The sequence below is a fragment of the Nuphar pumila genome, chromosome 3 (genome assembly GCF_984573655.1).
Source record: "Nuphar pumila chromosome 3, dmNupPumi1.hap1.1, whole genome shotgun sequence".
NCBI lineage: Eukaryota > Viridiplantae > Streptophyta > Magnoliopsida > Nymphaeales > Nymphaeaceae > Nuphar > Nuphar pumila.
The window spans coordinates 141,898,661-141,926,542 of NC_143251.1; the positions used below are offsets into that span (position 1 = coordinate 141,898,661).

Consider the following 27,882-nt stretch of genomic DNA (forward strand, 5'->3'; position numbering starts at 1 on the left):
CCGGAGAGAGAGAGAGATATCTCGTACGTACGTCTTCTGGTGGTTTATGAAGAAGTGAATGGAATTAAGGGGAGGGGGTTTTCTTTGTTTGGTTGGCCAACTTAGTGGTTGTTTTGGTTTTGGTGGTTATGATGGGAGGGATGCCAGGAATCGCCGGGATCTACGGTCGTACGGTGCCCGCTAACGGTTTCGGGAGGAGGGAGAAACAGAGAAGTGAATGGCTGAGATAGGGGAGAGTTGTTTGTTGCTGCCATGATGGCCGTGGTCTCCGAAGGGCAACTGCTCTTGGATACCCGACACGTTCCAGGGAGCGGCTATGTGCCATAGCCAATCAAATGACAGCACAGCAATGCTGTCATTTGATTGGCTATTGCACTTAGCCAGGTCACTAAACCGCTTCTTTGATCTCAACTCCCCGTCGACAGCCTCAATGTGTTAGCTGTGTCCTATTCGGTAAGAATCGACAGGGTGTTGTGTGTTCTCCCCCCTAAGACAGATTAGTGTGTTCGGGGGGTGTATAGAGGAATATCTTGGGACCTGCAATAATTCATATGCCAATGTTACTCATGATGATTTTATAATAAAATAACATATAAAAAAGATAAAATAATGTGTAAAAAAGATAAATATACGTTTGACGAAAATATCCTCATGTAAGATAGATATGCATATGACATTAATGCTCTCTCGTAAATAGCTCTGCACATTCCTGAGAATCTAGGTTCCCGCCTTGACTTTTAGTTTGTGTTACAACACATTACGGCCTTTTCGTTCCTGCCTTGTGTTACAAAACATTATCGAGTTTGTTCATACCTCGTGGTGATAACTATAAATCGATCGACTAGTTCGATCATTGATGGGCGTCATAGGGAGATTTGTCGGCCATCTCTTTTTACAGTCTTTTCTTCTTCTTCGTTTTCGTTAGGCAGTATGAAAAAAAATAATGACGCATAAACATTTCAACAAGTGTCGTTAAGGCATCGTGAGTTCCTTTCCATGTCATCATGCTATTGTTGAAGAATGTATGTCGTCGTGAGTGCCATTAAGGAGTTGTTTTGTTATTGCAGGTGGATGTTGACTTTTCGATGGTTGAAAAATTAAAGATATTTGTAGGACGTTGAGACATGTTGACAAGAATGCTTGGTTACAGATGCAAGGAAGTACCTCTACCCCATCTGGTATCGTCCATTCACTCAGTATATGCAATGTATCGCAAATCGCGATTGTAATAACATACTATCGATTTGTGAGATATTGTTTTGTTTGTTAATACCGATTTGTAAGCTATTATGTTGAATTGTCGTATCGATTTGTAATGTATTATGCGATATGTATATCGATTTGTAAGATATTATGTGTTTTCTAGTGTCGATTTGTAAGATATTTGTATTATGATTTTAAAACATATGCATGTAGAATTTATATTGTTGCGAGCTTGCGGTGGCGATTTGCGTATTCAAATCACAAATCATTTAGCGATTTCTATTGAAATCGCTTCACAGTGTCATAGATATAATTAAATCATTGTCACGTGAATAACTATCGTCAACACACGTATACGATAAATCGTTTCTTTTATTGGCATTGTAAATGACAACTCGATGCATAGTATAAGCAAATAACAAATCATTATTACTTTTATATTGTGATTCATTCAATTGTTTCTTTGACTTGCTTAACTAATCAGTATCCGTTGTTATATGCATCTTGAATAAATCGTAGTAAATGTATGAGCTGGCTAACGCAAATTGATATCTTGCTTATGACAGTGGTGAGCTTATCATCTTGTTGCAGTGAAGATAATGTATCTCAATTATTAGAAAGTTATGAATAAGTGAACATTTGTACTATTGACGTACTGAAAGAAGTGAATATGTGCACTAATGATGCACATGATAAGAAGGGTGCAAGCATTGGATTCACTCTTAACTTGAATGTTCCAACAAAAGAAATGTAATTCGATAACGAGGTAGCCGATCATGACTGTACACTTGACTTTGTTCCCGTAGAAGGAATGCAGTTTAATAATGAGGAAGTTGCATATAAATTTTATAATGATTATGCCTTCAAACTTGGCTTCGATTTATTTATTATTTTTTTCTGGCTTTTATGAATAAGTCATTATGTAAATTGCGATAGAACATATCGTTCACATAGACAAATCTCATAAACGCAAATCATGATAGAATAAATCATTTTCGCTTTATGTCTGTGGTTGTATAAATCATGATAGAATACTTCATCTATAAAAAATAAATCATGATCTCTTATAGAAAGAATTATAACTATTGGACAAATCGTTGGTCATAATGTATTGCAACTAAATACTCATATTTTTTGTAAATGAATGTGGTTGTAAATCACGTCAATTTGTATTTATGAAGTTACCGCGACAATAATATGTCTTTGTTTGTCTTTGTGAACGATATCGATATGTAATATAACGATTTACTCATATCGATTTGCAACTGTTACTAAAATATTATTTTAGTATAAAACTTAAAAAAGAATTATACACTTATAGAATGTCATGTTACAAAAAAGAATTATATAATTACAACAAAGAATTATAGAATTACAACAAATAATTATTGGGACATAGATTTGTATTTATGAAGTTACCTCGACAACGATATGTCTTTGTTTGTGTTTGTGAACGATATTGATATGTAATATCACGATTTACTCATATAGATTTGCAACTGTTAATAAAATATTATAAACGAAACAATGATATCGATTTACAATTGTTACTTAAATCGATATCAAGTTGTAAATCGATTTGTATTTATGAAGTTACATCGATTTGTACTTTACTAAGTCTAAACATCGTGTCGATTTGTTTATTATTTTTCTTTTTTACCTTTTATGAATCAGTCATTGTGTAAATCGCTATAAAACATATCGTTCACATAGATAAAGCTCGTAAAGGCAAATCGCGATAGGATAAATCATTTGCACTTTATGTTCGTGGTTGTACAAATACCACGATAGGTCAAACAGATTTGGTGGGATGAGATGTATTCGATTGAGATGATGGGTTTAGGTGGGGGAGTGATTGGATTGGGTTAGTTATGAGACCTATTTAGCTATCATTAAATCAAAACCCAAACTAAACTAATATATATAGAGAGAGATACACATTTACATATATATATTTTAATTAAATTTATTTGAGTCTCAAATAAACCCAAAATCTATTTATTTAAGTAGGATCCATTTAGAATTTAGATAGATCCAAAACTTATTATATTCTAGTGAAATTCACAGTACACTAAAAAGATTCATTTAGATCATAAGTGAATCTAAATCTTGTTTTCTTAAATAGGATCTATTTCGGTCTCGAATTGAATTCAGATCCAAACAAATTTATTTTACGTTCATGAGATCCATTTAGGTCTCAAGTAGATCCAAAAGCCTTATTTACTTATTGGAATCCAATTGGACCTAAACTCTAAACCCTAAACCCGGTCTAGTCCAGTCCAAACCCTGATCTGAGTCAAAACTCTTTCCATATCCATTTATGGTCGACCCAAATACTCTGCAAAGTTCTCATAATTTTTTCAAGAATAAATGTTGAAATATTAATGATAATGAATTTGCTAATTAGTCAACTGATAAGTTTTTAGAAAAAAGCTTCTAATGAATTAACTATAATAATTCACAAAAATATCATTTTAATTCATTTCAAAATTCTAAAAAATTTATGGACTTTCTTTTCAAATATCTAAATATGTGAATTTGTATTGTTTAGGTACATTACTAAGTCTAAACATCGTGTTGATTTGTTTATTGTTTTTCTTTTATGCCTTTTATGAATTAGTCATTGTGTAAATCGCGATAGGACATATCATTCACATAGACAAAATTCATAAAAGCAAATCGTGATAAGACAAATCATTTCCGCTTTATATCTATGGATGAACAAATCATGATAGAACACTTCCTCTATAAAAAAAACAAATCGCGATCGATTATAGAAAGAATTATATATTTATAGAATATCACGTTACAACAAAGAATTATAACTGGTTGCAAGCCAATCAATATCAAGCAAATCACGATAACACAAATCGTTTCTAACTTGTACTTTAAAGTCATCAAGTAACATGCCAACTTGTGCTATATCATGATATCGCGATATCGCGATTTATGCAGTGACGTATATGTTCGCTACAACGATTTGCCTTTGTTACTAAAATATTGTTATAGTATAAAACTTAAATCGATGTAGTTGTAAGTCGATTTGTATTTATCAAGTTACCTCAATTTGTACTTTACCAATAAATATCATGGCGTATTTCTTATGAAGTATATCGATGTAGACGAAACTGATCTATTATCGGTTATCAGCATCACCCTCCCGTCTATTATGCACAAGTAGACGAAACAAAGAAGAAAAAAAAAAGATGTCTATTTTCTTTGATGATGATGGTCATGTATTGTATCTAAGCCAAATCATTGCTCATGATGTATTGTAACTAAATACTCATATTTTTGGTAAATGAATGTGATTGTAAATCACGTCGATTTGTAGTTATGAAATTACCGCTACAACGATATGTCTTTGTGAACAAAATTGATTTATATTTATGAAGTTACCTCTATTTGTATCATTGAAGTTACCTTAATTTGTACTTTATTAAGTCTAAACATCATGTCGATTTATTTATTATTTTTTCTTTTCAGCTTTTATGAATCAATCATTGTGTAAATCACGATAGAACATATCATTCACATAGACAAAGCTCGTAAAAGCAAATCGCGATAAGATAAATCTTTTTCGCTTTATGTCTGTGGTTGTATAAATCGTGATAGGACACTTCCTCTATAAAAAACAAATTATGATCTGTTATAGAAAGAATTATATAATTATAGAATTTTACATTACAACAAAGAATTATAACTGGTTGCAAGCCAATCGGTATCAAGTAAATCACGATAGCACGTAGCCTTCATACGTACAAATCTTTTCAGCCTTTTATCAATCATTGTATAAATCGCGATAGGAAGACAACTCGTAAAAGCAAATCATGATTTCCACAGTACACAATGTTAAACGCTTCTTCAATTTTTATTTATGAAGATCGAACATTACAATGATTTGTTCAGTGGCACTTGTGTGATACACTTATTAAAAAAAATTATACATTTATAGAATGTCACGTTACAAAAAAGAATTATAGAATTACAACAAAGAATTATAGAATTATAATAAATAATTATCGAGATAAAAAAATTATATAATGTTTATTCAGTGGCACTTGATGACTCAGATGGTCTATGACATACAAATCGTCTCTTTCTTTTCCTTGGTGGATTCTTTTTCCTTGATCGCAATATTTGGCTTCATAAGTAAACATCATTGTAAGATTTAGCAAACTTAAGTACAAATCGAGGTAACTTCATAAATACACATCGTTACTGTATAAAACGTATAAATCGTTGTTGCTTCAATCGTACAAATCGCTATTGATTTAAATGTATAAATCATTCATGTTTCAAACTTAAAAACCGTTAAAAAAATCGCACCCTTCATAAGTACATATTGTTGTAACGTTTGGGCTTCATAAGTAAACATTGTTGTACGATTTAGCAAACTTAAGCACAAATCGTGATAACTTCATAAATCATAAATATACATCGCTATTGCTTCAAACGTATAAATCGTTGTTGCATCGAACATACAAATTGCTACTGCATTAAATGTATAAATCATTGTAGAAATTTAACCTTCGTAAGTACATATCATTGTAATGTTTGGTCTTCATAAGAACAAATCGTGCTAACTATTTTTTGATGCCTAGAAGGTGGATAGGTACAAATCGATTTGTTTTAGTATGAAAATAGGTATTATTTAGCATGAATAATACAACCAGTTGTAAGATTTAGCATTCAAATTTACAAATCGATTTATTTACATAACGAAACCTTACACGAAACTCACCGAAATGGCAGGAGTTTTGGTAATCCGATAGTGGAGGAGAAACACTCAGAAGGTAGATGTAGTTGATGGTGGCAACGATGCTCCCACTGCGCAGACGACGACAAAGGTTGCTCCGGCGGCAGTAGACGACAACAAATGGTGTTTCGACGGCAGCAGACGACGAAAAAGGGTGCGTCGTCAAAGGGAGCTTTTGTTATAGCAGATGGTGCAAAAGTTTACTGCTTATGGCGAAAACAAAACGTTTGGACTTTGAAGAGTTATGCTCATCCTCCTTTTTCTGGATGAAGGACATTTTTGCCCTTTTCTCGAACCATCGTTTCATGACAGAAATTGCGGGAAAGGGTACTTAAGTCTTTGCAACCGCACTGAACTCCGACACTAAGTGATACGGACACACACAGGGATACAAGCCCCACGTACGTGCTTATATATGTGGCGCTCATTCGGACCCCTGAAGATGCACCTGCGTGTTTCGGGGGGAGGGGGGGGCATATAACCTGCTTCGGTATGAATCATAAATTCTTGGGTAATTTATATACGAAAAATGATATTGTACGGTAAAAATGATTAAAATCCGTCAAATGACCAAAATCGCAAATAGCCAATTTCGATCTTTTTACTCTTCGAATGTGCGAAACTGACGAAGTTGGCAGGACGCTCCACTCTATGTCAATTGAGATCCTTCATTCTCCACGGCTTAATGACCTTATTGCTTTTTATATAAACTTCAGGGAAACCAAGACAATTCCTGGTTTATTGGACGAGTGTTCAGTCAGGTTTGATGATGGAAAACCATCTCTTTCATATGTACTGTTTGATTCTGTGCGCCTTGAGATCGACCTGACTTGTTCGGTATGCTTGGTAAGCTGATGAATTTGATTTTACAAGCTTCTTTGCCATGGCTCTCTATCATTTCATTATCACCATCTTATCATTATCATCAGCAGCAGCATGTCATGTACACAAGTGAGTTGTGAAATAAAGGATCATACTTGAGAGTCAGCTGCAACCAAGCTTGTGGTTGGTTTGTTCACAGGAACGCTTGAGAGTTATTGAAAACTGACAAGTGCCACTGAACTATTAACTAGTAGTATGCAACTTGACAATAATAGGCAAAAGTGAATAAAAAAAAGCTATCATGGAATGGGATAGAATCTTTTTCTGTAATAGTTATCGGTAATGATCTTGATTTTCAAGTAGGCAGTGTATGGTCTGCAGAGTCAGGGATTCTATGCTTACTATATCTCTACCATTAACAAACTAAATTTTAAAGAGGATACTGGAGACCCTTTTTTCGGTCTGTGGTTTTATTGTAATCTTAGTTTCACTTCTACTGTTTGATTTGAAGAGTTCTGTTAGAAACATAGATTCAATTTGCGAAACAGAGATAAATGATATGGTAGCAGTAACTGGGTATATGGTATGGTACATTTTCAGCAAATTGTTTTATCTATATTTCAGGATACAGTATTTGAGCCAGTCTCCCTCACATGCAGCCATATCTTATGCTACATGTGTGCTTTCTCAGCTGCATCTGGCACGTACAAGCAGGGGCGACAAACTAGAGAGGTTATAAGCTGAGTTATAGAAAGCGCTATAGTATATGGGAAAACGTGTTTTGGAAGCACGAAATGTATTGGAAAGCACAAAAAAATTTGAGAAGCGCTTCCTATTTAGGGGAAGCTCAATTTTTCTTTGTTTTCTCATATTTTTTCATTTTTGAGTTTTTTTTTTACTTTTTTCTCTTCGAGATGATTTTTTGTTCACTTTTAAGTCGTCTCGCCCTTCTCGCTTCCTAAAATTTTGAAAGTGCCTCGCATCTCTCATCTCTTCTGCTTCCCACTCTCACTTTCCCGTTATAAGTTAAGAAAAATGTCATCGGCAAGTTAATCTGCAGAAGCTGGACTATGTTAGAATTGCAGGGATAAAAAAGACGATGAACCCAAATTTGGTAAACAGTACTAACGAAACTCTACTGCCACATAGTCTCGAGCATTATGAACGGCAAGAATTTGGCTCATGACCACAAGGAGTGCATTAGAATGTTAAAGTGCTTCAATCAGAGAAAGATGAATTTTAGAAACAGCATGGATGAACCATAAAGAAAAATAGGAACTGAGGATCAGTTGTGTGTTCAGGATCACTACATTCCTGAGAAACTTGATCCAGCTCCGGTTATCTTCTCTCAAGATAGTCGAAACAAAGTAGTGAAATTAAAGTGTGCAACAAGACCCCAAAAATTCAAGTTGCAAAGGGCACAACTGCAGATGTCAAATCAGATGAATATTAGAGTATATCCGTTCAGTCGAAGATAAATCCAGAACATTTAGCAGTTTAGATATTTGCAATCCTCTAGACAATTTAAAATTATAATCATCTGGACATTTGCAAATTGTTAATCTTACGTTTGTTGTTTATGTTATGTTAATGTATTTTTTTTATGTATTATATTTTTTTACAATAAATTATTTAAAAATTATTTAGGTTGAAAATAGTGGAAGTTTTCATTGTCACTATTTGTCTGATGTCATGCCGTGGCAGTGTGCAATTGCCACTCTTGAGTCAACTATGACAGTTTGTAAAAATGATTAAAATATTATTAATAATTTAATAAAATTTTATATAATTTGTTTATATATTCTTAATTTCTAACCTTAAAGCTAAAATGATCATCTCCTTCTTTCGGCTGCCGCTTCTCCAGTAAGCTCTCATTTATCTCTTTCTTCTAGACAGCGTGATCAACCTACTTCTTTAAGGATGACAGTGAGCCAAAGGAAAACCAGGACCACGCTCTGTCTTGCCCTGTTTGGATCAGAGATGAAAAACATAAAATGAAGATGAAAGTTAAAATCAAAACCCGTGCAAAGATAGAGGGCAGAATTTTGAGAATGGGGGAGGAATAAAGTCCTTGTCCCCTGCCTCCACCCCCTGTTGAGTGCAGCCATCACTGATGTTCACTGCCATCCCTGCGTGGGCTTAGGGGTGGCAATTTCTGACATGACCCGCCAACCCGTTTCTTAGCCAGGTTCGAGTTTGGCTTAAATGGGTTCGTGTCATAAACGGGTTGACCTGTCTAACCCGTTTATTAAACGGGTCGGGTTCGTGTTAGGGGTATGCCAACCCGTTTAATAAATGGGTTAAGCGGGTCGGGTCAACCCATTTACCTGAACCCACCTGCCAACCCGTAAACTTTTCAATGTAAAACCCTGAACCCGACCCGCCAACCCGCCCGCTAACCTGCCAACCCGTTTACCAGACCCCACCCGTTTATTAAACGGGTTAACCGTGTAGTGTCGGGTTACCCGTTTAATAAATGGGTCGGGTTCGTGTTTGCCACAGCCGACCCGTTTAATAAACGGGTCGGGTTCATGTTGAGGTATGCTGACCCGCCAACCCGCCGACACGACCCGATTGGCACCCCTACGTGGGCTGTTGGGTAAATGAGTAAATGCTGTGCACTTATTACTATCTTTTTATACTTTTATATAGCATTTTGTATACTGTTGAGAAGGAAACGTGATGTATCATCAATTAATTCTTAAAATTATTGAGTGCTTTTCGATTTCGTACGTATGGAATTGCTCAATAAATAAGGTAGGCGCTATAATTGTGGGAATCACCTGCACCTGATCTGCCCTCATCTTCTGCTGGGTCCCACAGCTGACAGGCAGAACCCCGATGCCGGTCAGGTGCAACGTCACACTCAGTGTGATCTGCCCTCGCTTTTAATTTCCCATCAAAAAAGAAGCTTTAGGTCACCCCTACGGTTAGGCATGTGCATGAAAGGGAGGACTCAATTCAGATATCAGCTTTATTGAGTCTACTTAATTAATGGAATTGTCCTCATGGAATTTTAATATGGATTACCAAATTTAAATCGGATTATATATATATATATAAAAGAAAAGAAAAGCGTTCAATCAAATAAAAGTCCAAAATCTACAATGAACGATGATCGAACTCTATTTCTTCAATGCTTAGGCATCTCATTGATTTGACATCATATATTTGTTCTTTATAATTTATTTAGTAAGAAATATGATTTATATGACATATAGACACATTTAAAACTTTACACTACAAAGTACTGTGGTGTTGATTTTTAGCGTTTTCAAAAATGCATCTTAAAATAAAAAAATCATAACCCAAAACATGTGGCTCACTAAATGAATAATAAAAATTCAATATGTAAAGTCCTATTGATGGAGAAAGAATGCCGTCAAATATCCCTGCATCATAATCAAATGCTTCAAGAAGTGATTCTTATAAAAACAAGAATATAAATCACATACTTATGGTCAGAATTTTAGAAAAAATACTGAAAATTTAAGAAAATCCAATAACATGTTTCATTTAGTAGGTTTCTTATTCAGTAATATATATATATATATATATATATATATATATATATATATATATATATATATATATATATATATATATATATATATATATATATACAGAGAGAGAGAGAGAGAGACCATGGGTAGCCCGTTGGCCACCCCTAGTCAGAATCATGTTTTATTAGTCCTATATCTAACTATTATCCTAATTTGACTCATATCTAGTGCAAATGGATCCACAATGGTGTGGGATCCTAATTCAGAACCAACCAATTTCCAGCATATTATTTAGCACTTTATCTCTCAAAATCCTGCATTGCTAATCTCTCTGTCATTTCGGATGGATGAAGTTTGGCAGCGGGTGGATGATAGTCTCAATCATTCATGTACAGTGAATATTCAATCTTTTTTTTTTTTTTTCTTAAGGAACAAGAAAACCATCCTCAGGACAGAGACAAAGGTATGTTTGGTTCAATCACATGAGATTCACTTAGTTTGAACAGTACCCAAAAATAATAAAAAAATAAAACTTTTTTGGCATAAAACTTTCAAAAAACATTTGCCTCTTAAAAAATAAGTTGAGACAAAACCCAAAAGTGAGATTTAGAAAGTGAATCTCATTTGTGTGATATTCAATTTCTTACCAGATTTTGACAGCACATCTCTTTTAAACAGCATTTTCACTTTCAACCAAGAGAAACATGCCTTAATTACAGCCACTGTTCCAACAGTGTAAACTTGTTGCTTACCCTACGCCACTGCTCACCCTTATAGAGGTCTTGTTTAGGCATGATGAAGGGGTGACACTAGTGAAAATGGAACCCTAACACCCATCTAGTGGCCAAAGCCCCTCCCACTGTGTCAAACCTAAGGGTGCAAATGGTTTGAATACATTTGGGGAGTAGAATCAGTTCAAATCCAGGATATCCAAAACTTGCAAATTCTCATTCTTGAATCAGACCCGTTTCCAACCCCAAACCCCTTGAGGCTAGTGAATCTTCAACTTAGTTGGAGTCCAGCAAACAATTCATGTACATGGTTTGGATCTCAACCTAGATCCAGCTGAGATTGGCCCCTGACTGAGTCAATTTGACCAGACACAATATGGCTGTTCATTTGGTGGCGTTAAATGCCTCAGCTACCAGTTGCACACAAGAAGCTGGCAAAATAATGGCTAAACTAGATGCATTTATAGGCCCACCTGATACAATTTCCCAACTGATCAAGATGTGGCAAAGACAGGGTCTAAGATCCGACAAGACTGAGTTTTTTTTACTCCAACTAGGGCCCAATCCAGCTGACCTAGCTCATATTTTGTCAAGGTTAGACAAGTTGTGTATTTGCTTGCTTTAAGATTAGGTTTAGCCAAGTTAATCAACCTAATCCAGGACCTACTTGTGCTTTGTGTAGTCTTTAGATTCTTTGAATAAGAATTCAAGGTTCATTCAAATGTCAACGAACCTCCTTGGCTCATACAATGACTCAGATTAGTCTGACCGGGGACGGGCTGTGGGTCAGTCAAATAGGCTGCCTGGTAAAAAATGGATACGGGCCGGGCCCTGCCCATCTCTTTTCCCTTTAAAATGGGCCAAGCCTGATGGTGGCCCGTGACCCGGCCCTTCTAATCCAATCTGACACACACCAGGTTGCAGATGAATCTTTCCTAGACTTGGCCAAACAAGACAGACTTGGGCAGGTTTTACATGGTGGAAATTGCAGCAATTAGATTCACTCCTATCACTAAGGGAAACTTTTGAATCCACCACAGAATATTAATTGCAAGCGTGCAAGCCAATGAGTAGTATTGGCCCTGGGGCAGGGATCTTAGCCTCAAAGTTTTACTCAGCTGGCACGACGACCGCAGCTATGTCAGCCTAAGCAGGCGCTACAAAGTCTTCGTGCTGGGTGTGGTTTCTTCGGGTTACAAATCCAAAAAAAAGAAGTCATCCACCATTATCAGAAGATTGATTTTAGATCTTTGAAATTAATACAGATGCATAAGAGGGCAATCCATCTAGAAATGAGTTGTACACTTCCCTTAACTATCTGCATTTCTGCCAACTTAACAAAAAACTCAGCACCCCAATAAAGAAAAATAAAAGAATATGGTTAAATAACAACTGATGTCTACCTGAAGAGGAAGAATATATACACAATTAAGGTTAGACTTTATGCAGACCACTTTAAAATCATGCAAGTTTGTGATAGTGACACATAAAGTATAGAAACAGGACAAATTGGATATGGATGTCAGCATAATTGAATCCTACACAATTTGATATGGCTTAAGTGGATTCAGAGTCAAATTTGAATTTGGCTGCAAAAAGCTACATCCGATTAGCCTAAATAGCAGATTTACATGTAATCAGATTTGAAAGCTAGTCAAATTCAGACTCGGATTCAGATTCTCATATTGTTTCTTTTACTAAACCTTACTAAATAGATTTAGATTTAGTCAAATACTCGAGCCAGGATCAAGTGCCATCACATGACACACTTTGAGTGTGCCTCTGCACCACCTGGCTCATTTTTGGTTGACAGTTTGTCAGTTGTGGAGCCGAAAAACATATGGAGGGCAGCTGCCCTACAAACCTACTCGATTCGGATATTAGGAGCCTGATTCAAGGGGCCTTCTGAGATCCAAAAACACAACTCCATGATCCTGGATCCAATTCAGCACCCGACCCAATCAAATCCAACTCTTTTAGGCCCATCTAAAACCATTTTTTTGACCCATATTTATCCCAATATCCTACTAAATTGTCCTGCATAAGTGACAGCTCCTTTCCATTTGACCCAAGTGGTACAAACTTAGATCTGATCAGTTATAGTTGAATCCAAAAGAATTTATAGCTGAACTTTTTTACTTTGGATCATATATTACAAGAAGATCCTTTTGAAGTTAGTTTGCACCAGCCACCATGGAGCAACAAAGTCTGTATGTTCTCTTTATTTGTATCATAGAATAGAAGAAAAATGCAAAAAATAAAAAGAAAACAAAGGATAACTAATTTATCTCATTCAACTGACAGAGATCCTACATCTATAAATAAGTAAGATTTTACCTAATTCTAATCAAAGAAAATTACCTAATTCAATAAACTTCTAAAAAGATAAGATTTATCATCAAAATATGGATATGATATAGTGATCCAAAAACATGAACCAAAATAGAAATTCAAAATAAAAATGGATTCAAATGGATCCTTATAGACCTCGGCCTTCTACTCTGCTCTTTCTTTATTCTCTTGGGGTTGGAGAAGACTTGCTCTAAAGTCTGGATTTCACTTGCGCCTTTTTTAATTTTGTTTTACTTTGTAGGTTATAGACCCACAATATGGAACAAGATCTCAGTGATGAACGAACCAAACAAGATCTATTTCAACATGCATATTGAAAGCATGATTTTTTTTTCTAAACCAACCAAAGTCAAGTGAGATGCCCCCAAAGTAAAATGGATCAAACAGATCTAGCGCACATGACTGACATAAAATATGGATCCACTCTTAAGGTATATCATCCATAGCTATTTGTGAAAACCCATAAAGATTTAGTTTAAGTTGTTTAAGGTCTTAAATGAGTTTGGGTTGTGAAATAAGGATATAGGGCATTCTTGGGTCTGGTTATTACGGTTTGGATCTTGAATATATATGGGTAGGATCTGTGAAAGGTCACCTTGGATTGGGTCAAGTGGATCTAGGGTTGAATCTTTGGGACCTAAGGTCAGTTCAAGAAGATTCACTAAAATAGGTTTGGATCTATCAAGAGATTTTGGATCTAAATCATTTTTAATTGGATTTGAGGCTTTGGATAGGTCTTGAATGGATTTAAATAGAAGCTCATTTGGGATAGACTTTACCAAGGTGGTATCTAATTTGATTTGGGTATCTTTCAGGTCAAAAGTGAGGGGTAGTTGATCAACAAACCTGACCCGTATCAATTGCTTCTCCTTGACCCATTTAAGATCTTTGTTCATTCCTTTGCTCTCATGGTTCTTCTGTAATTCAAACCACCACATCTTGAATACCAAATGGAGTTGAGTAGATGCCATTATAACTTTGCAAAAATCTGGAAACTGATAGCGCTCGAACAAGTCATCCATCACTCGGGTCCATTTAATGATGTCAATTGGATATTGATATCTCTAGAATTCTAGAAGACACAATTTGGTAGCAAATGCCTCAATGCTATATAAAACTTCAACTTTGGGTGAATGCGGAAGTGGCAAGGCCGGCTGGTGGTTGGGTTGCTGCCAAGAAAAAAAAGGACCAAAAGGGGGAAGAGTCAGAGAAGATGGTGGTGCACAGGAGAGAATGATGGTCGGTGGCCGACGGTCTAGGGTAGCCAAATTAAGGCCACAGTTTGACGGACGACAATAGTGGGTGGGGCGTTATAAGGTGGTTGGTGATGGTTAGGGGATAAAGGAGACCATAAAAAAGAGAAAGAAGAGGGGATGGGTTAGGGTGGCGGAGATGAGTATGCCTAAGTCATTCCTGGACCATTGTGGTATAGCTGGTTGCGGTGGTCGTCATGGGTGAATATTGAAATAGGTCATACAATCATGCAACACTGCTATTGACGATCATGATTGTCGTTGATCCTGATAGTCATGGGACATATGATCGATCGATGCACTTTTTGAGTTGCATTTAACGAATCTAAAATTTTAATAGGATTGTCCCTCGAATAAGATCTAGGTGATCCCTCGCTTTGATACCACTTAAATGTAAATTCAACATCCAATTTACGAAGAAGCTACCCAACTATGATTATCTCTACTAATTATTTAAGAAAATCTTAAAATAAAAGAAAATGCAAAAAATAAAGAGAAAAACAAAAAATTAAAGGAAAAAGAGAATAACTGATTTATCAATTGTTCAGTCTATAAATAGGTGAGATTTTATCTAATTCTAATGAAAACAAATTACCTAATCCAATAAACTTTTAAAAAAATAAGATTTATCGTCAAAATATGAATACGATACAGTGATTCAAACACAAGAACTAAAATATAAATCAAATGAATCCTTATAGACCCTGGCCTTTGCTCCGCTAGTCACAAGTTGACAACTCTTCCAACGTGTTACAATGCTTTAATTTCCACTATTACATAGGGAAAAAACCATGAATATTAAAAAAAAAGAAAAAGGTCACCATCTCATCGGTTCTGATTGATAGTCCAGAAACCAAATTAAATGCCATGCGCCATGATGGTCAGAATGTAATCTTTAAAATTTCCCTAAATCCCAGGCCTAAATTTGAATGGATGCCAACTTTCCCACCAGAACCCTCATCAGAAATAAATTTGAAAACTCCCAGAGTTTCTCTTACCCTGATTATGGGGCTTCTTTTTCATTTTGTACCCCCACCAAGATCAAGATTTTTACTCACAGGCTGTTTAGTGGGGTTGGTGGGATCGTACAGATCCATTCAATGCCAATGAAGATCCACAGAAGCTGTTTCTTTCATTTATTGGCCGCGTGGCCTTTGTATTTCCACTTTCTAGTGGTGGGCTTTGGATCTTAGGGGCTTCGGTTTGAGTACTTGGTTGTTCATAAATGCAGTTGGAAGTATGAAGTGCCCAAGTCAATTTTTTATCTGCTTTGGCTGGCTTTCCTAGTTTTGGTTGGATGTTTGAGCTGTTGCTAGGGAGTAGGCACATCAAAAGCATGGCAGAAGTTTGATAAATTTTATTTCTTGTTTGAGAGTTATCAATGCCCATTTATTCGGCTTTATTGAACAGCTGCTGCGCACTTCAAAAGTATTGCACAATTTGATGTGTTTTATTTCTAGATTGAGAATCTTCAATGCCCATTTACTGGTAAAAGGAAAAGGTGTTAACTTTTTTGTTGTTGCTGTTGTTGTGTGTGTGTGTGTGTGTTTTGATTTTGTTTTGGTTTTTGAGATTTTTGGGTTTCTATTATTTTCATTGGTTGCTGCTTACCTGTTAAGCCTGTGCATTTAATGTTTAGATGAGTGGAGGTTGCGGTCCCACAGAATTGTAGCACAGAAATTTTTTGAAATCATTGCTAATGTTTTTATATTTTCTATTTCTAAATTATCACTGAACCTTACACTACTCATTTGCATTGAAAATATTTTCTGTTAAATTGGGCGGCTTTAAATAGTGAGTACTTGTCTTTGACTTATGCCTAGCTTCAGTTTCCTTTTATATGTAGGTTCAATTGGTAGCTCAAGCCCCCGATTTTGAGAATTGGTGATAAACCGCTGGTTTATACTTTTTTCCTTGGTTTTTTCTTGTGTTTCATTCCTTTCCCATTGAGGACAGAAATTTACAGGGATCTCTTGTTAAGTTCTTTGCCTCTGTAATGGCTTCCTTTTCTTGGTATTGCTTCGTTTTTGAGCTTTGCATTGCCATTACAGGAATCCTTTTATCTGGGGTCTGCTTTGCACATTATTTCCCCGCTTGTTTTGTTCTTGGGGATTCATTGGTTGATTCAGGGAACAACAATTTTATTGTTTCTTTATCAAAGGCCAATTATCTTCCAAATGGGATAGATCTTGGGAGGCCCACTGGTCGGTATACCAATGGAAGAACTATCCCAGATATCCTAGGTATTTTTTGCTTTTGTTTTGAGTTGTAGTCTTCAGTCTCTTTTCTGGCCTCCATGATTAAGTTATCGTGTTTGAAAGGTATATGCTCAGAGGTTTAACACTTGAAGTATCTGAGCAGGACAAGAGCTAGGAGTGAACAATTTTGCTCCTCCTTATTTGGATCCCACCACAACTGGAGCTGCAGTATTACATGGGGTCAACTATGCTTCTGGTGGAGGAGGAATCCTCAACTTTACTGGCAAGATCTTTGTAAGTTTGATCCACCATGTCTTTGCTTACTTTGCAAAATAATGTCATGGAAAACTGGAGCTATTTTCTGTTTCTTATAGAAGAAATCTGCATTTTGCTGTGGATTACTTTAGTTTCTCAAGAGCCATATATATTTGATTTGAACCATTTTAATGAGTGTAGATGCTTGGCTTCCTGGTCACTGCTTGAAAATTTCTATTACAGATTCTAAAAAAGTAGAAAAAAAAACTTTTGTCTTGTTAGATACAGAGGAGGCAAAAGTCATTATGCACTTGACAATACCATCTTGTTGGTGGAAGGGTTCCTTCTTGTTTGGTATGACTGTTTGTGTTTGTTTTCAGGCCTAGCAGTTGTCACCTTGTTTTGGAGATCAATTTTTGATAGACCTTTATATTCCTTGATTAGTAAAAGCACACATCTTTTTTCTTTTCACATTTTCTATTTTTAATGCTCCATATCTTGTCTCCCCTTGTTCTTCCATAAAACATTCAATTTAGAGTCCTAATTTCGGCCGTTATATCTCACCAAAATAGTCGGTGACTGTTTTAGTGCTCCTGCTTCAATGTATAGGTTTTGAATAATGTGATTGATGAAGTAGATACAGTTTCTTTTTCTTTTTTTTGACAGCACTCTACTTTTCATTGTATGCTTGGTATTCTAATGTTGAATATTTTGCGCATGTTACTTGCATACCCTCTTTCACTATCAATTTTCCTTCTGAAGTCATTCTCTTGCAGTTTTCATGATTTTCCCTCTTATTATGTTGACGTATGTCATTTTAGGGGATATAATGTGGACCACTACAGGTCACACTGTGTTACCTGTGGGTGTGTTTGATCGCCCGTATTGCAGGACACCGCAGTGATCAAACATTGGACGCAGTGGATGCACATCCGTGGAACGGTGATTCAACCTCCCACCCACTACATTGAGAATGGGGACAGGAAACATGGATTAAAAAAAAAGTTGGGGGAGGGGGTCTCTCTCTCTCTCTCCTTTTCTTTAACTAGGGCTTTGAATCAAATTTTTTAAATTAGGGCTTTTTTATATTTAGTTTGATTAGGTTTTTCTTTGATTTTCTTTGAATAGGGCTTTGAATCAAATATCTTTAATTAGAGCTTTTGATATTTAATTTGATGATGAATTTTCTTTGATTAGGGCTTTGAATCAAATTTCTTAAATTAGGGTTTTTTATAGTTAATTTGATTAGGGCTTTTCTTTTATTTGATCAGCTTTTTTAATTTCTTTGATTAGGGTTTGAATTAGGGTTTTTTATATTTAATTTTATGATTTACTTTTCTTATAGTTTAGGGTTATTTGGTTTATTTATGATTTATTTTCTCATATTTTAGGGTTTTATAGTTTATTTATGATTTATTCTCTTCCATTTTATGGTTTTATGATTTATTTATGGTTTTTTTATTTGTATATATAAAAGAATGAATTCTTATTTTTTTCTCAAATTACTCAAATTTTAAACATTTTTGGTACTTGAATCCAGTTTGATATCCATATTCAGGGATAAAATCAATAATTTTTTGATGGACTCATAATTAGATCCAGTATGACTTTGATAAAGCATGTATATATCACAAAAATATTTAGTCGTATTATTTTCTCAAATTATCCAAATTTTAAACAGTTTTTAGATCCATTGCAAAATCCATGTTTGGGGCTAAAATCCATAATAAACATGTTAAAACACGCATATTGTGGGGCGGATCAAGTCGTACAATCCAAAAATAAAGTTATCCGACCCATTATCCATGTGTCCAAGTTGTCCGCACAACGTAAAAAATCAAATGCCAAACACAAGGAACACAACTTCATGTCCAGTCAAAACAAATGTTGGATGTAGTACAGTTGTTACAAAACAAACAGAACATGTGTTCTGCCTGTTATGTTTTTCTATTCCTTCTAATCTTGGACAAACAATCAAACACACCTTAAGGTTCTTTGTTTGAGTTAACAGGTGATCCTATCAAAATGGATCCTCCTCTTAGTTGAGGAAAATCCATTTTGAACATAGTTTTACCCATTTCAAAGATTTTTTTTACAACCCTTTTTGGTTTCTCTGATTATCCGGTTTCTAGGTGTTTTTATATGTAAATTTTCCTAGTTCTTAACCCTCTCACCCAAGAGAGAAGAAAAGGACTATCCACTGTATGAGTTCTCAATTCATTTGATTATCGGTCAGTTAAATGTCTTGGTTGTGCCCACAAGGGCTCTGGTAGGGGTGACTCGTGAATGTTCCAAGCTGAAGGAATGACACAAGTTCAAAACCCTTAGGTGTGCATCCTTTACTATAAGGTTGAAGTTGGGTGTACTCTCTGGTGGGAAAGGGGGACCTGGGGTTTTTACACCAATGAGCTCACGAGTGAGTGAAATGGTTTTCCCTGGTTATCTTAAAAAAAAAAAAAGTCTTCGTTGTCAAGATTCAATTAGGGAGGCTACAAGGGTCTAGCCTCGGAGTTTTATGTTGTCGGCACAACAACAGTAGGTATGGCAAGCTGAGCCAGCGCGTTCAGGTCTTTGTGCCCGATGCGGTTTCTTCGGGTTATAAATTCAAAAAAAATAAATTAGGGAGGCCAACTTATTCTGGTTTTTATTTCAGCTTGCATCAATAACCACAGCATTGCCAGGATTAGAGTGAAAACCACTCTTTCTGATTTGCTCTCCAAGTCAAGAGCCAATATATGAGCCCTACTGTAGAACTCATGCCTCTCTTTTCTCAGCCCTCTGGCAAACGTAGTAGATTATAGCACTCAATTTACTGTTAACTTGTCTTCCAAAGCATAGTTTACTTTGATCAGAGAAAAATGATTACCTAATCTCCACTGAATCTAGTCACTCAATTCTGCAGGTTGGTCGAATCAACTTAGATGCACAACTCGACAACTTAGCCAACACTCGGCAGGATTTGATCTCAAGCCTGGGAATGGAATTAGCATTGGATATATTAAGAAACTCAATTTTCTCTGTAACAATCGGTGCAAACGACTTCATCAATAACTACTTAGTTCCTGTTACAGCACTGTCTGAGAGGACGATATTAACTCCGGAAGCATTTATAGAGAGCTTAATATCGAGATACACACTTCAGCTAACAGTATCTTCTCAACTCTTCCCTTCATAAACTAGAATAAACTGATTTCCTTCCATTTGATGTCATGCCTGTGTGGGTGCACATGCATTGTGTGTATACATGCGTAGGTTCTAAACCGTCTTATCTCCTGAGCTGTCCTATATGGCTTAAACACACACATATAGGGGTGGGCATCGGGCCGGCCGGGCCTGCTAATGGACCAGGCCGGGGGTCCTATTATATTATATATAATAATGTATATTATATTATAATAGTATATATACACACACACGGGACCAAGCTTGGGCCTAATTTATAGGTCCAAGCCCGACCCGATGCCCACCCCTATATGTGTGTGTGTGTGTGTTTTCTCAATTCAAACTTAGATATGTATTCTATATAGTTTACTTTGTGGAGAACATTCTTTAAATGAGGCTTTAGATGTGTTTTTAGTGTAATCAAAAGTCAATGTCTCATATAGGGATAGCAGTGGATCGGGCAGGGGACAAGGTCTCCACCCCCGCCCCGTTTCAAAATCTGAACCTCCATCCCTGCAAGGGGATGGATTTTAACCTCCACCCCCGCCTCCATCCCCGTTTCATGTCCTCCATCCCCGGTTCAAACGAGGGCAAGGCGGGGCGGGGCGCTGTTTATCCTTAGTTTATAGTCATCCCTTAAAGGATTAGGGACGGGCTAGGCGGGGATTGAGACGGGGATGGGGCAGGGCGAAGAAAAGAGTAAGTTCATCCCTGCACGGGGATAGACTTTAACCTTCATCCCCGCCTCCATCCCCGGTTCAAACGGGGCGAGGCGGGGTGGAGCCCCGTTGTCCCCCGGTCCACTGCCATCCCTAGTCTCATATGACACTAAAATTTGCTGATAAAAAAAAATCAAATTTTCTGCTTGAACTAATTCAATCCAATGCACAATTTTTAGCAAACAAGCAATGACAAACATAAATTCAAATTTAGGCTAAGCAAAAGAAACCATAAGCATGTTTAAAACTGCTTAAGAGCTATATATATATATATATATAAAGGAAAACGAGTATCACTGAACGACCCTCGGATGCGTGACTGCGTGCTGCACATAAAAAATTCAAAAAATGACCTTTTATCGGCAGTTCTTAATTGTCGCAAAATACTGTTTAATGCATCGGATGACTCAAGTATTTGATGTTATGGGTTACTCAAACATATATATATATAAGAGAGAGAGAGAGAGAGCCGAACGAAACATCAACATTACTATGACAAAGGGTCAACAAATGTTGAGCTCGTGAGCAAACAAACAGCAGACCCAAACCAAGGGCCAAAAACACGAAAACAAATAGAAAAAACATAAGGACATAAGTCCAAAAAAGAATGAAAATCTAACAAATTCAACCAGGGTCATAAGGAAGAGAGGGCGGTTGAAGGTGGTGGAGACCAGGGCAGCAGAGGCACAAAATTGCGTATACATCAGCCAAGATGCAATGCACGAGCTTATTGAAAACAACCGAAGTTTGACAGAATATCGTATTATTGTGGGTCATCTAAACAGCCCATCAGGTAGTGAGGAGCCAAGTTCTCCAGATCAACTGCCATCTCTTGCAACTGTGGTGGGCCCCACAAAAGATCGAGCGCAAAGGAGCCCTGTCGCACGTTGACATCAGGTTTGTTCCACGTACTCTTGAAGAGATCCACAAAGATGGGGCAGGCCCAAAACAGATGATAGGTGGATTCTTCTGCCGCATTGCACAGGACGCACCGACTCGGAAGCTAAAAACCCACTCTTTTGAGGAAGTTGTTCGTCTAAACTTGATCATGCAAAATTAACCAAGCTAAGAACCGAGAATACGAAGTTGGGCTTTTAGCCCATAAAAAATGCTCAGGTAGCCCGTCAACTCCAGGAGGAAGAAGAGACTGATAAAAAAATTGGTGCAGAAAGTGCCGCTAGGCGCAATTGCCCGATGCAAAAGCTGGGCAGCAGGGTCGGGATCACCCTCATTCATGAGGACAAAAGACATGGCTTTAAGTCACATGCGACGCAGGTGCGAAGTAGGAAGCTTGTGATGACGACGATAAAAAAAGAATGACTCAAGGGAGCCATATTTAGCATGCAGTAAGGGAGCGCACAGATTGTCAGGACGGTGTGCCATCCAACATTGCTTCACGATGAGGTCCATACTTTTAAGTCTCGGAGCAAGAATTCTCAGACCCGCCATACACCTAGGGAGAAACAGAGAATTCCAACCCACTAGATGGCGCTTAGTCTGAGGATGACAACCAGACCAGAGGAAATCCGCCATCAAGCGAGAGAATTTCTTTTCCACGCCCGAGGGCATCAAGAACATAGACATAAGGAATACCGGGATAGAGGATAAGACATGCTAGATGAGGATAAGCTTGTCTACGATGGAAAGGTAGGAAGCCTTCCAAGAGGAAATTTTAGTCTGGACTTTTTGAAGAGTGACATTCCAAGCGGCTGAGGGGGAGGCATGTTAGTTGCAAAGGGAGACCCAGATAGCAAATTGGAGGATCCGAAGTAGCGCAGCAAAAAAATATGTTGCCCAATGGTCAGCAAGGAAGGGGGAGCATTGAACATGGACATGCAGCATTTACTGTCGTTCAGAGATAAACCCGACAGAGAGACGAAAAATTGAAGGATAAACTTGAATCTCAACATTTGTTGCACGGAGGTACGGTCAAAGAGGATCATATCGTCAACGTAGGTGAGAATATGATGGGGAATTCCTGGATGCCGAGGGGATTAATAAAGCCAGAATTTGCAGCCCTCTTGAACAAAACCATAAGACCCTCAACAATGACATTAAATAACAAAGGAAAAAGAGGACAACCTTGCCGAATACCGCGCCTAAGCTTGAACTGGGAGCCTTTAACTCTATTGATCTTAATCATAGAATGAGCATTTGAAACCAGCTCGCGCACCCATCGAGAGAAACGACGATCGATACCAAAGTTATCAAGCATATGGAATAAGAAAGGTCAATTAATCAAGTCAAAGGCTTTATGGAAGTCAAGCTTGAGAGAGAAAAATGTTGGCCGCTGATATTCAAAGAGTGCAGGACTTCCGAGGCCAGGATGAAAGAGTGATGAATCCACCTAAGGAGGATAAAAGTGAACTGAGAATCCGAGAAGCGACGGCTCTGAGCCTGTTAGCCAAAACCTTAGCAATAATGCGATAGAGCCCCCCTAAAACTGAAATAAAACAGAATCTCGAGATATCAGAGGATGCCACGTCCTTAGGGATGAGAGAGACAATGGCTAAATGTGTATGGACCGACAGCCAACAATTGCGATGAAACTCCGCAAAGACTTTGATAACGTCATTCTTAGTGCAGGACCAAAAGATACAGAAGAAGTCCACGGGAAAGTCGTTGAAGCCAAGAGCTTTCCAACCTGACAGGTCTTTAATAACCGAAAAGATCTCATCGTCAGTGAACGGAGATTGCATGGATCTGGATTGGGCTAGGTCAATAGTCTGAATGAGGAGAGGATCAATAGAGTCGTCGACAGAGGGTTGGGCAGCATAAAGAGCCTTGAAGTAGAGAAAAATTGTGGGGATGACATTGTCGGCAGAATAGGTTACTCCTTCAATGGAGATAGAAGGGATAACATGCCTCCTATGCCAGTGCGATGCGAAAGAGTGAAAAATTCTGGTGTTGCTGTCACCAGTGGAAAGTCAATGCACTCTCGATCGCTGCTTCCATCGAATTTCATCCTTGATCCGTCAGGATTGCAAAAGCAGAAAAAGCTCAGCAGATCTGGCTTTTAAGCTTTGAATAGATGAATCAGAAAGGGAGTCTGGGAACGACAAAGAGTGACGAACGACAGATAGCTCTTGTTCTCAGATCTCCAGGTGCTGGAATTTGCTGATGCTATTAGACTGAAGCCAAGCTTTTATGTCGCGGGGACAGGTGGAAGAGCTTCGCAAGGCAACAAGCGGCAGCTCTAACCGCATTGGAAGGCTTGTTCCACGAACGGAAGACCACAGATTCGAAATCCGACTCCTTCAGCCACCATTGTTCAAAGATGAAAGACCTAGTAGAGGAAAACCCTTCTCCCCAACGAGTAATGACCTGACTATGGTCAGAGATAGAAGGAGGAAGAAGAAAGTAGATGATGTCGGAAAGGATCACCAGAAGATACGGAGAGATGAGCACATGATCTAGCAGTCTGCAGCACAGACGAGATCGTTTATTAGACCACGAGAAAGCCTCACCGGTGGGAGGAACAGGGTAGAGCTGGTGCAGTTGGACAAAATCCTGGAAATTCCGCATAGATGCCGATGGAGAGACGGGATCCCATAAGAAGGTGCAATTCCCCAAAAGAACCAAGAACCCTGCTCAAATCAGTCCAAAAAGCAAAGCGAAGGTGAGGACGGTTGGGATCATAGACAAAAGTGACCACAGCATGGGAGACCCCTGCTTTCAAGGGGAGAGCAAACGATAGGGAGAATAGGCCTTCGTCATTCTCGGAGATTCCCAGAGAAGGCTTACCGATGATAAGAAGACCACCAACGTAGTGAACCGTGGGCTTAAAAAAGAAATCGGCCTCTCTCTGAATTTCGAAAACAATAGAGCGAGAAACTAAAACCATTTTGGTTTTGCATAGGGCAATGAGATCTGATTTTTTTTGACGAATTTAGCTTGCCAAGAACAGACATTTGTCGGGACAGTTCAATCCCCTGATATTCCAGCATAACACCTTCATAGCTGAAAGCCATCAAAACTCTGAGGGGTGCGAGCTCTCGCAGAACGCCTAGGCAAAAAATCAGCAAGGGAGGCTGAGCATTGCCGGAAGCAATGGCACCCACGGTGGGCAGAACAGCAGCACCTCGGGGAGGAAACTGCTCCATCACCAGGGAAGTATTTGCTGACGATCCTAAAGATCGGACGACTCTACTTGTCGAAGCCCTTGAGGTGCAGGGCCTAGAGCTGGTTGAGGTCGGAGAAGTCGTCGCCGAGGAGCGACGAGCGGCAGTCGAACCACTCCTCCTTCTACTGGATGATCTCGTGCGTCTGTTCTAGTAAGGTGCGAGAGTCCATCGTTAGATCTGACGCCAAAACCACGATCGACAACCTGTCTCCTCATTTTGTTGTTGCTACTGTGTGGTTCGGTGGCGTCCAACGAGGTGGAACAACTCAGGCAAGATGGATTCCCACAAAAGAAGATCCTGCACGCAGGTGACTTCCGTTGAGATAGGGTGATATGGGGTTCAATGAGGGTTTTTGTAAAGGAAGGCGAGGTGGGGACAACAGCAGCAGTGGGTGCATCAATGATGGCAAGGGCGACGGGGAGCGACAGGGGCAACAGAGGTAGGGGGAGCGACAGGGGCAGCAGATAAGGGAGAGGAGAGAAGAGGGATTGGGGGTAGGGGGAAGGCCTCACTGTCAGCCGACGCAACGTCGCCCCCTAACCAGCGTCGTCACCTCAATCCCTCGGGTCATGTTAGTTCCGGGAATGGGGATGGACAACAAATATGTGAAGGGGAGGATTGTTGCATGAGGTGGAGAAGGTTGGAGGTGGACTTGATGGCTTGCCGTTCGGAGAGAGAGGGCCGACAATGGGGGAAAGGGCTAGACTGAGAGAGAAGGCCAGCGATAGAGGTGGCCGGAGAGAGAGGGCCGGCGACGGTGGTTACCGGAGATGGGGCCTAGGGTTTGGGAATGTTGAGAGGGTGAGAGGACAGAGAGTGGCGACAAGGGCGAGAGAGAGAGAGAGAGAGATCATATTGATGACGAACCTGAACAGTCTAGCAAAAAGCCTAATGAGTCAACCATGTCATAGGTAGCTCACTTTTTTTTTCCGATGAGAACTGGAGAAAACCACCCCCGGAATAACAGACCTGGCGGTGCTGGTTAACCCTCCCAACCTACAGCTTATCCGGCAGTGTAAAACTGGGGCACACCCGTTGCCCTAGTAGGTAGTTCACTCAAAGCAGGACTTAGTCATCTAAAGAAAAAGAACCATCGAACCAGATTAACAGTATGGGCTATTTGGTCCATCTTACCCGAAGTTCTTGACAAGACACTGCACCCATTTTTCTTACAAACTACTAGTATGGTTTTGCCGAATAACTGTAACAATTTAAGCTGTTGTTGCTGCCTTACCAAAACCGGTATTTTCCATGGTCTTTTCATTGACAGAGATTGTACGAGTTGGATGCTAGAAAGATTATTGTGGCAAATGTGGGACCAATTGGCTGTATCCCATACTTGAGAGAACTATATCCATTGGCAGCACCCAACTGTGTTGCTTTCCCAAATGAAATGGCACAATCTTTCAACAATCGCCTGCGACTCGTCGTCGATGATCTGAGTGCAAATCTTAAGGGGGCCACCTTTGTCTATGCAGATGTTTACCGCATTGTTGCAGATATTATTCTGAACTATAGCAGCTATGGTATGTTTTGATGATCTGCAACTGCTCACATGTAATTTCTTTTTAAACATTTCTTCCTGAACCTGACTATTCCAATATCAACAGGATTTGAAGCTGCAGATTATGCATGTTGCCATGTAGCTGGGAAATTTGGAGGTCTGATTCCGTGCGGTCCGACGTCGAAAGTTTGTTCTGACAGATCAAAATATGTGTTCTGGGATCCTTATCATCCGTCTGACGCCACAAATGCGATAATCACAAAGAGAGTGCTGGATGGTGGTCCCGAGGATGTGTATCCGATTAACATCCGCAAACTAGCTTATCTTTGATATATTGGTTATGCGTTGAACCAATCTCATTATTTCTTTCTTGTATTATTTGTATTTTTTTTGGCAATTGGATACCATATTGGTCAGTTTTGTTCCTATAGAAATTCTTCTGTTGGAGGAGGTTGATGGTGTCTGTCAAATTGAAAGATGAAGGTGATTTCTCTTCTCTTAGCTGAGCACCTGTTGGAGGAGGTTGATGGTGTCTGTCAAATTCCTCTTTTGGCAAAGTTTTGTTGTGCGCAGTGGGAAACAGTAAGTAGAAGTTCTTGTAAGTTTGCCCATTATAAGTCAACAAATAATGATTAGTTCTTTATATGGTAAATGCTGTTGCTAAAAAAAGGCCCTTGCACTGTGTGTGTGTGAGAGAGAGAGAGAGTTGTTTTGGACTGATAACCACAATTTATACATTATTTCTTTAAGTACTGGCAGACAGATCTGGATCCTTTTTGGAAACGAATTTCATGCTTTCCCACGAGCAAATCTAAAAAGGTTGTGGGAAACGAGTATTCATGTTTGCCTCCCATGAACAAAAAAAAAGGTTGTTGGAAATGAGTATTCATGCTTGCCCATGAGCAAATCTAAAAAGGTTCTGCCCACAAGTGCTCTTGCCTTCTTAGTTAGGAGTGTTGGATTTTAAATCCACCGCAAAACTAGAAGAATTGATATTCATGTTTACTCCAAATCGTTGAAAACAAAACACAAACTGAATCTCAATGCGAGGCGTATCTGTTATTTTTCTTTCTCTGAACTTTATGAGAGGGACTGATTTCTCTTGTTGTAGATGAAGAGTCTAAAGAAAGAAAGCCGCTATATATGTTTTGGGGACCATAACTTAATTTGTAATCAATTGAGAGTTTCTTTTCAATTCAGCCCATCATAGAATCAAAAAATAATATATAAGGGCATAAAAGGTCTTCTTATATAATAAGATCATATCATATGAGATATCATATGGCCCAACTGAATT

The 27,882-nt window shown here is 38.4% G+C and overlaps 1 protein-coding gene across 1 annotated transcript; it reads left to right on the forward strand.

Moving 5' to 3' along the window:
• Positions 1-140: 140 nt before the first annotated feature.
• LOC149844158 (GDSL esterase/lipase At4g16230-like) lies at positions 141-27,024 on the forward strand. Its single transcript, XM_090001045.1, has 6 exons — positions 141-213; positions 16,675-16,866; positions 16,985-17,115; positions 19,979-20,224; positions 26,352-26,607; positions 26,692-27,024. Exons 1-6 carry the CDS (start codon positions 141-143, stop codon positions 26,913-26,915), a joined length of 1,122 nt encoding a protein of 373 aa, XP_089857171.1. The 3' UTR covers positions 26,916-27,024.
• Positions 27,025-27,882: the final 858 nt, after the last annotated feature.

Excerpts from the sequence above, each read along its gene's own strand:
- LOC149844158 (XM_090001045.1), top strand. The coding sequence starts at position 141 with ATGCCAGGAATCGCCGGGATCTACGGTCGTACGGTGCCCGCTAACGGT. Across the intron at positions 17,116-19,978 it reads ACTTTACTGGCAAGATCTTT|GTTGGTCGAATCAACTTAGA; the intron begins GTAAGTTTGATC and ends TCAATTCTGCAG. Across the intron at positions 26,608-26,691 it reads TCTGAACTATAGCAGCTATG|GATTTGAAGCTGCAGATTAT; the intron begins GTATGTTTTGAT and ends CAATATCAACAG.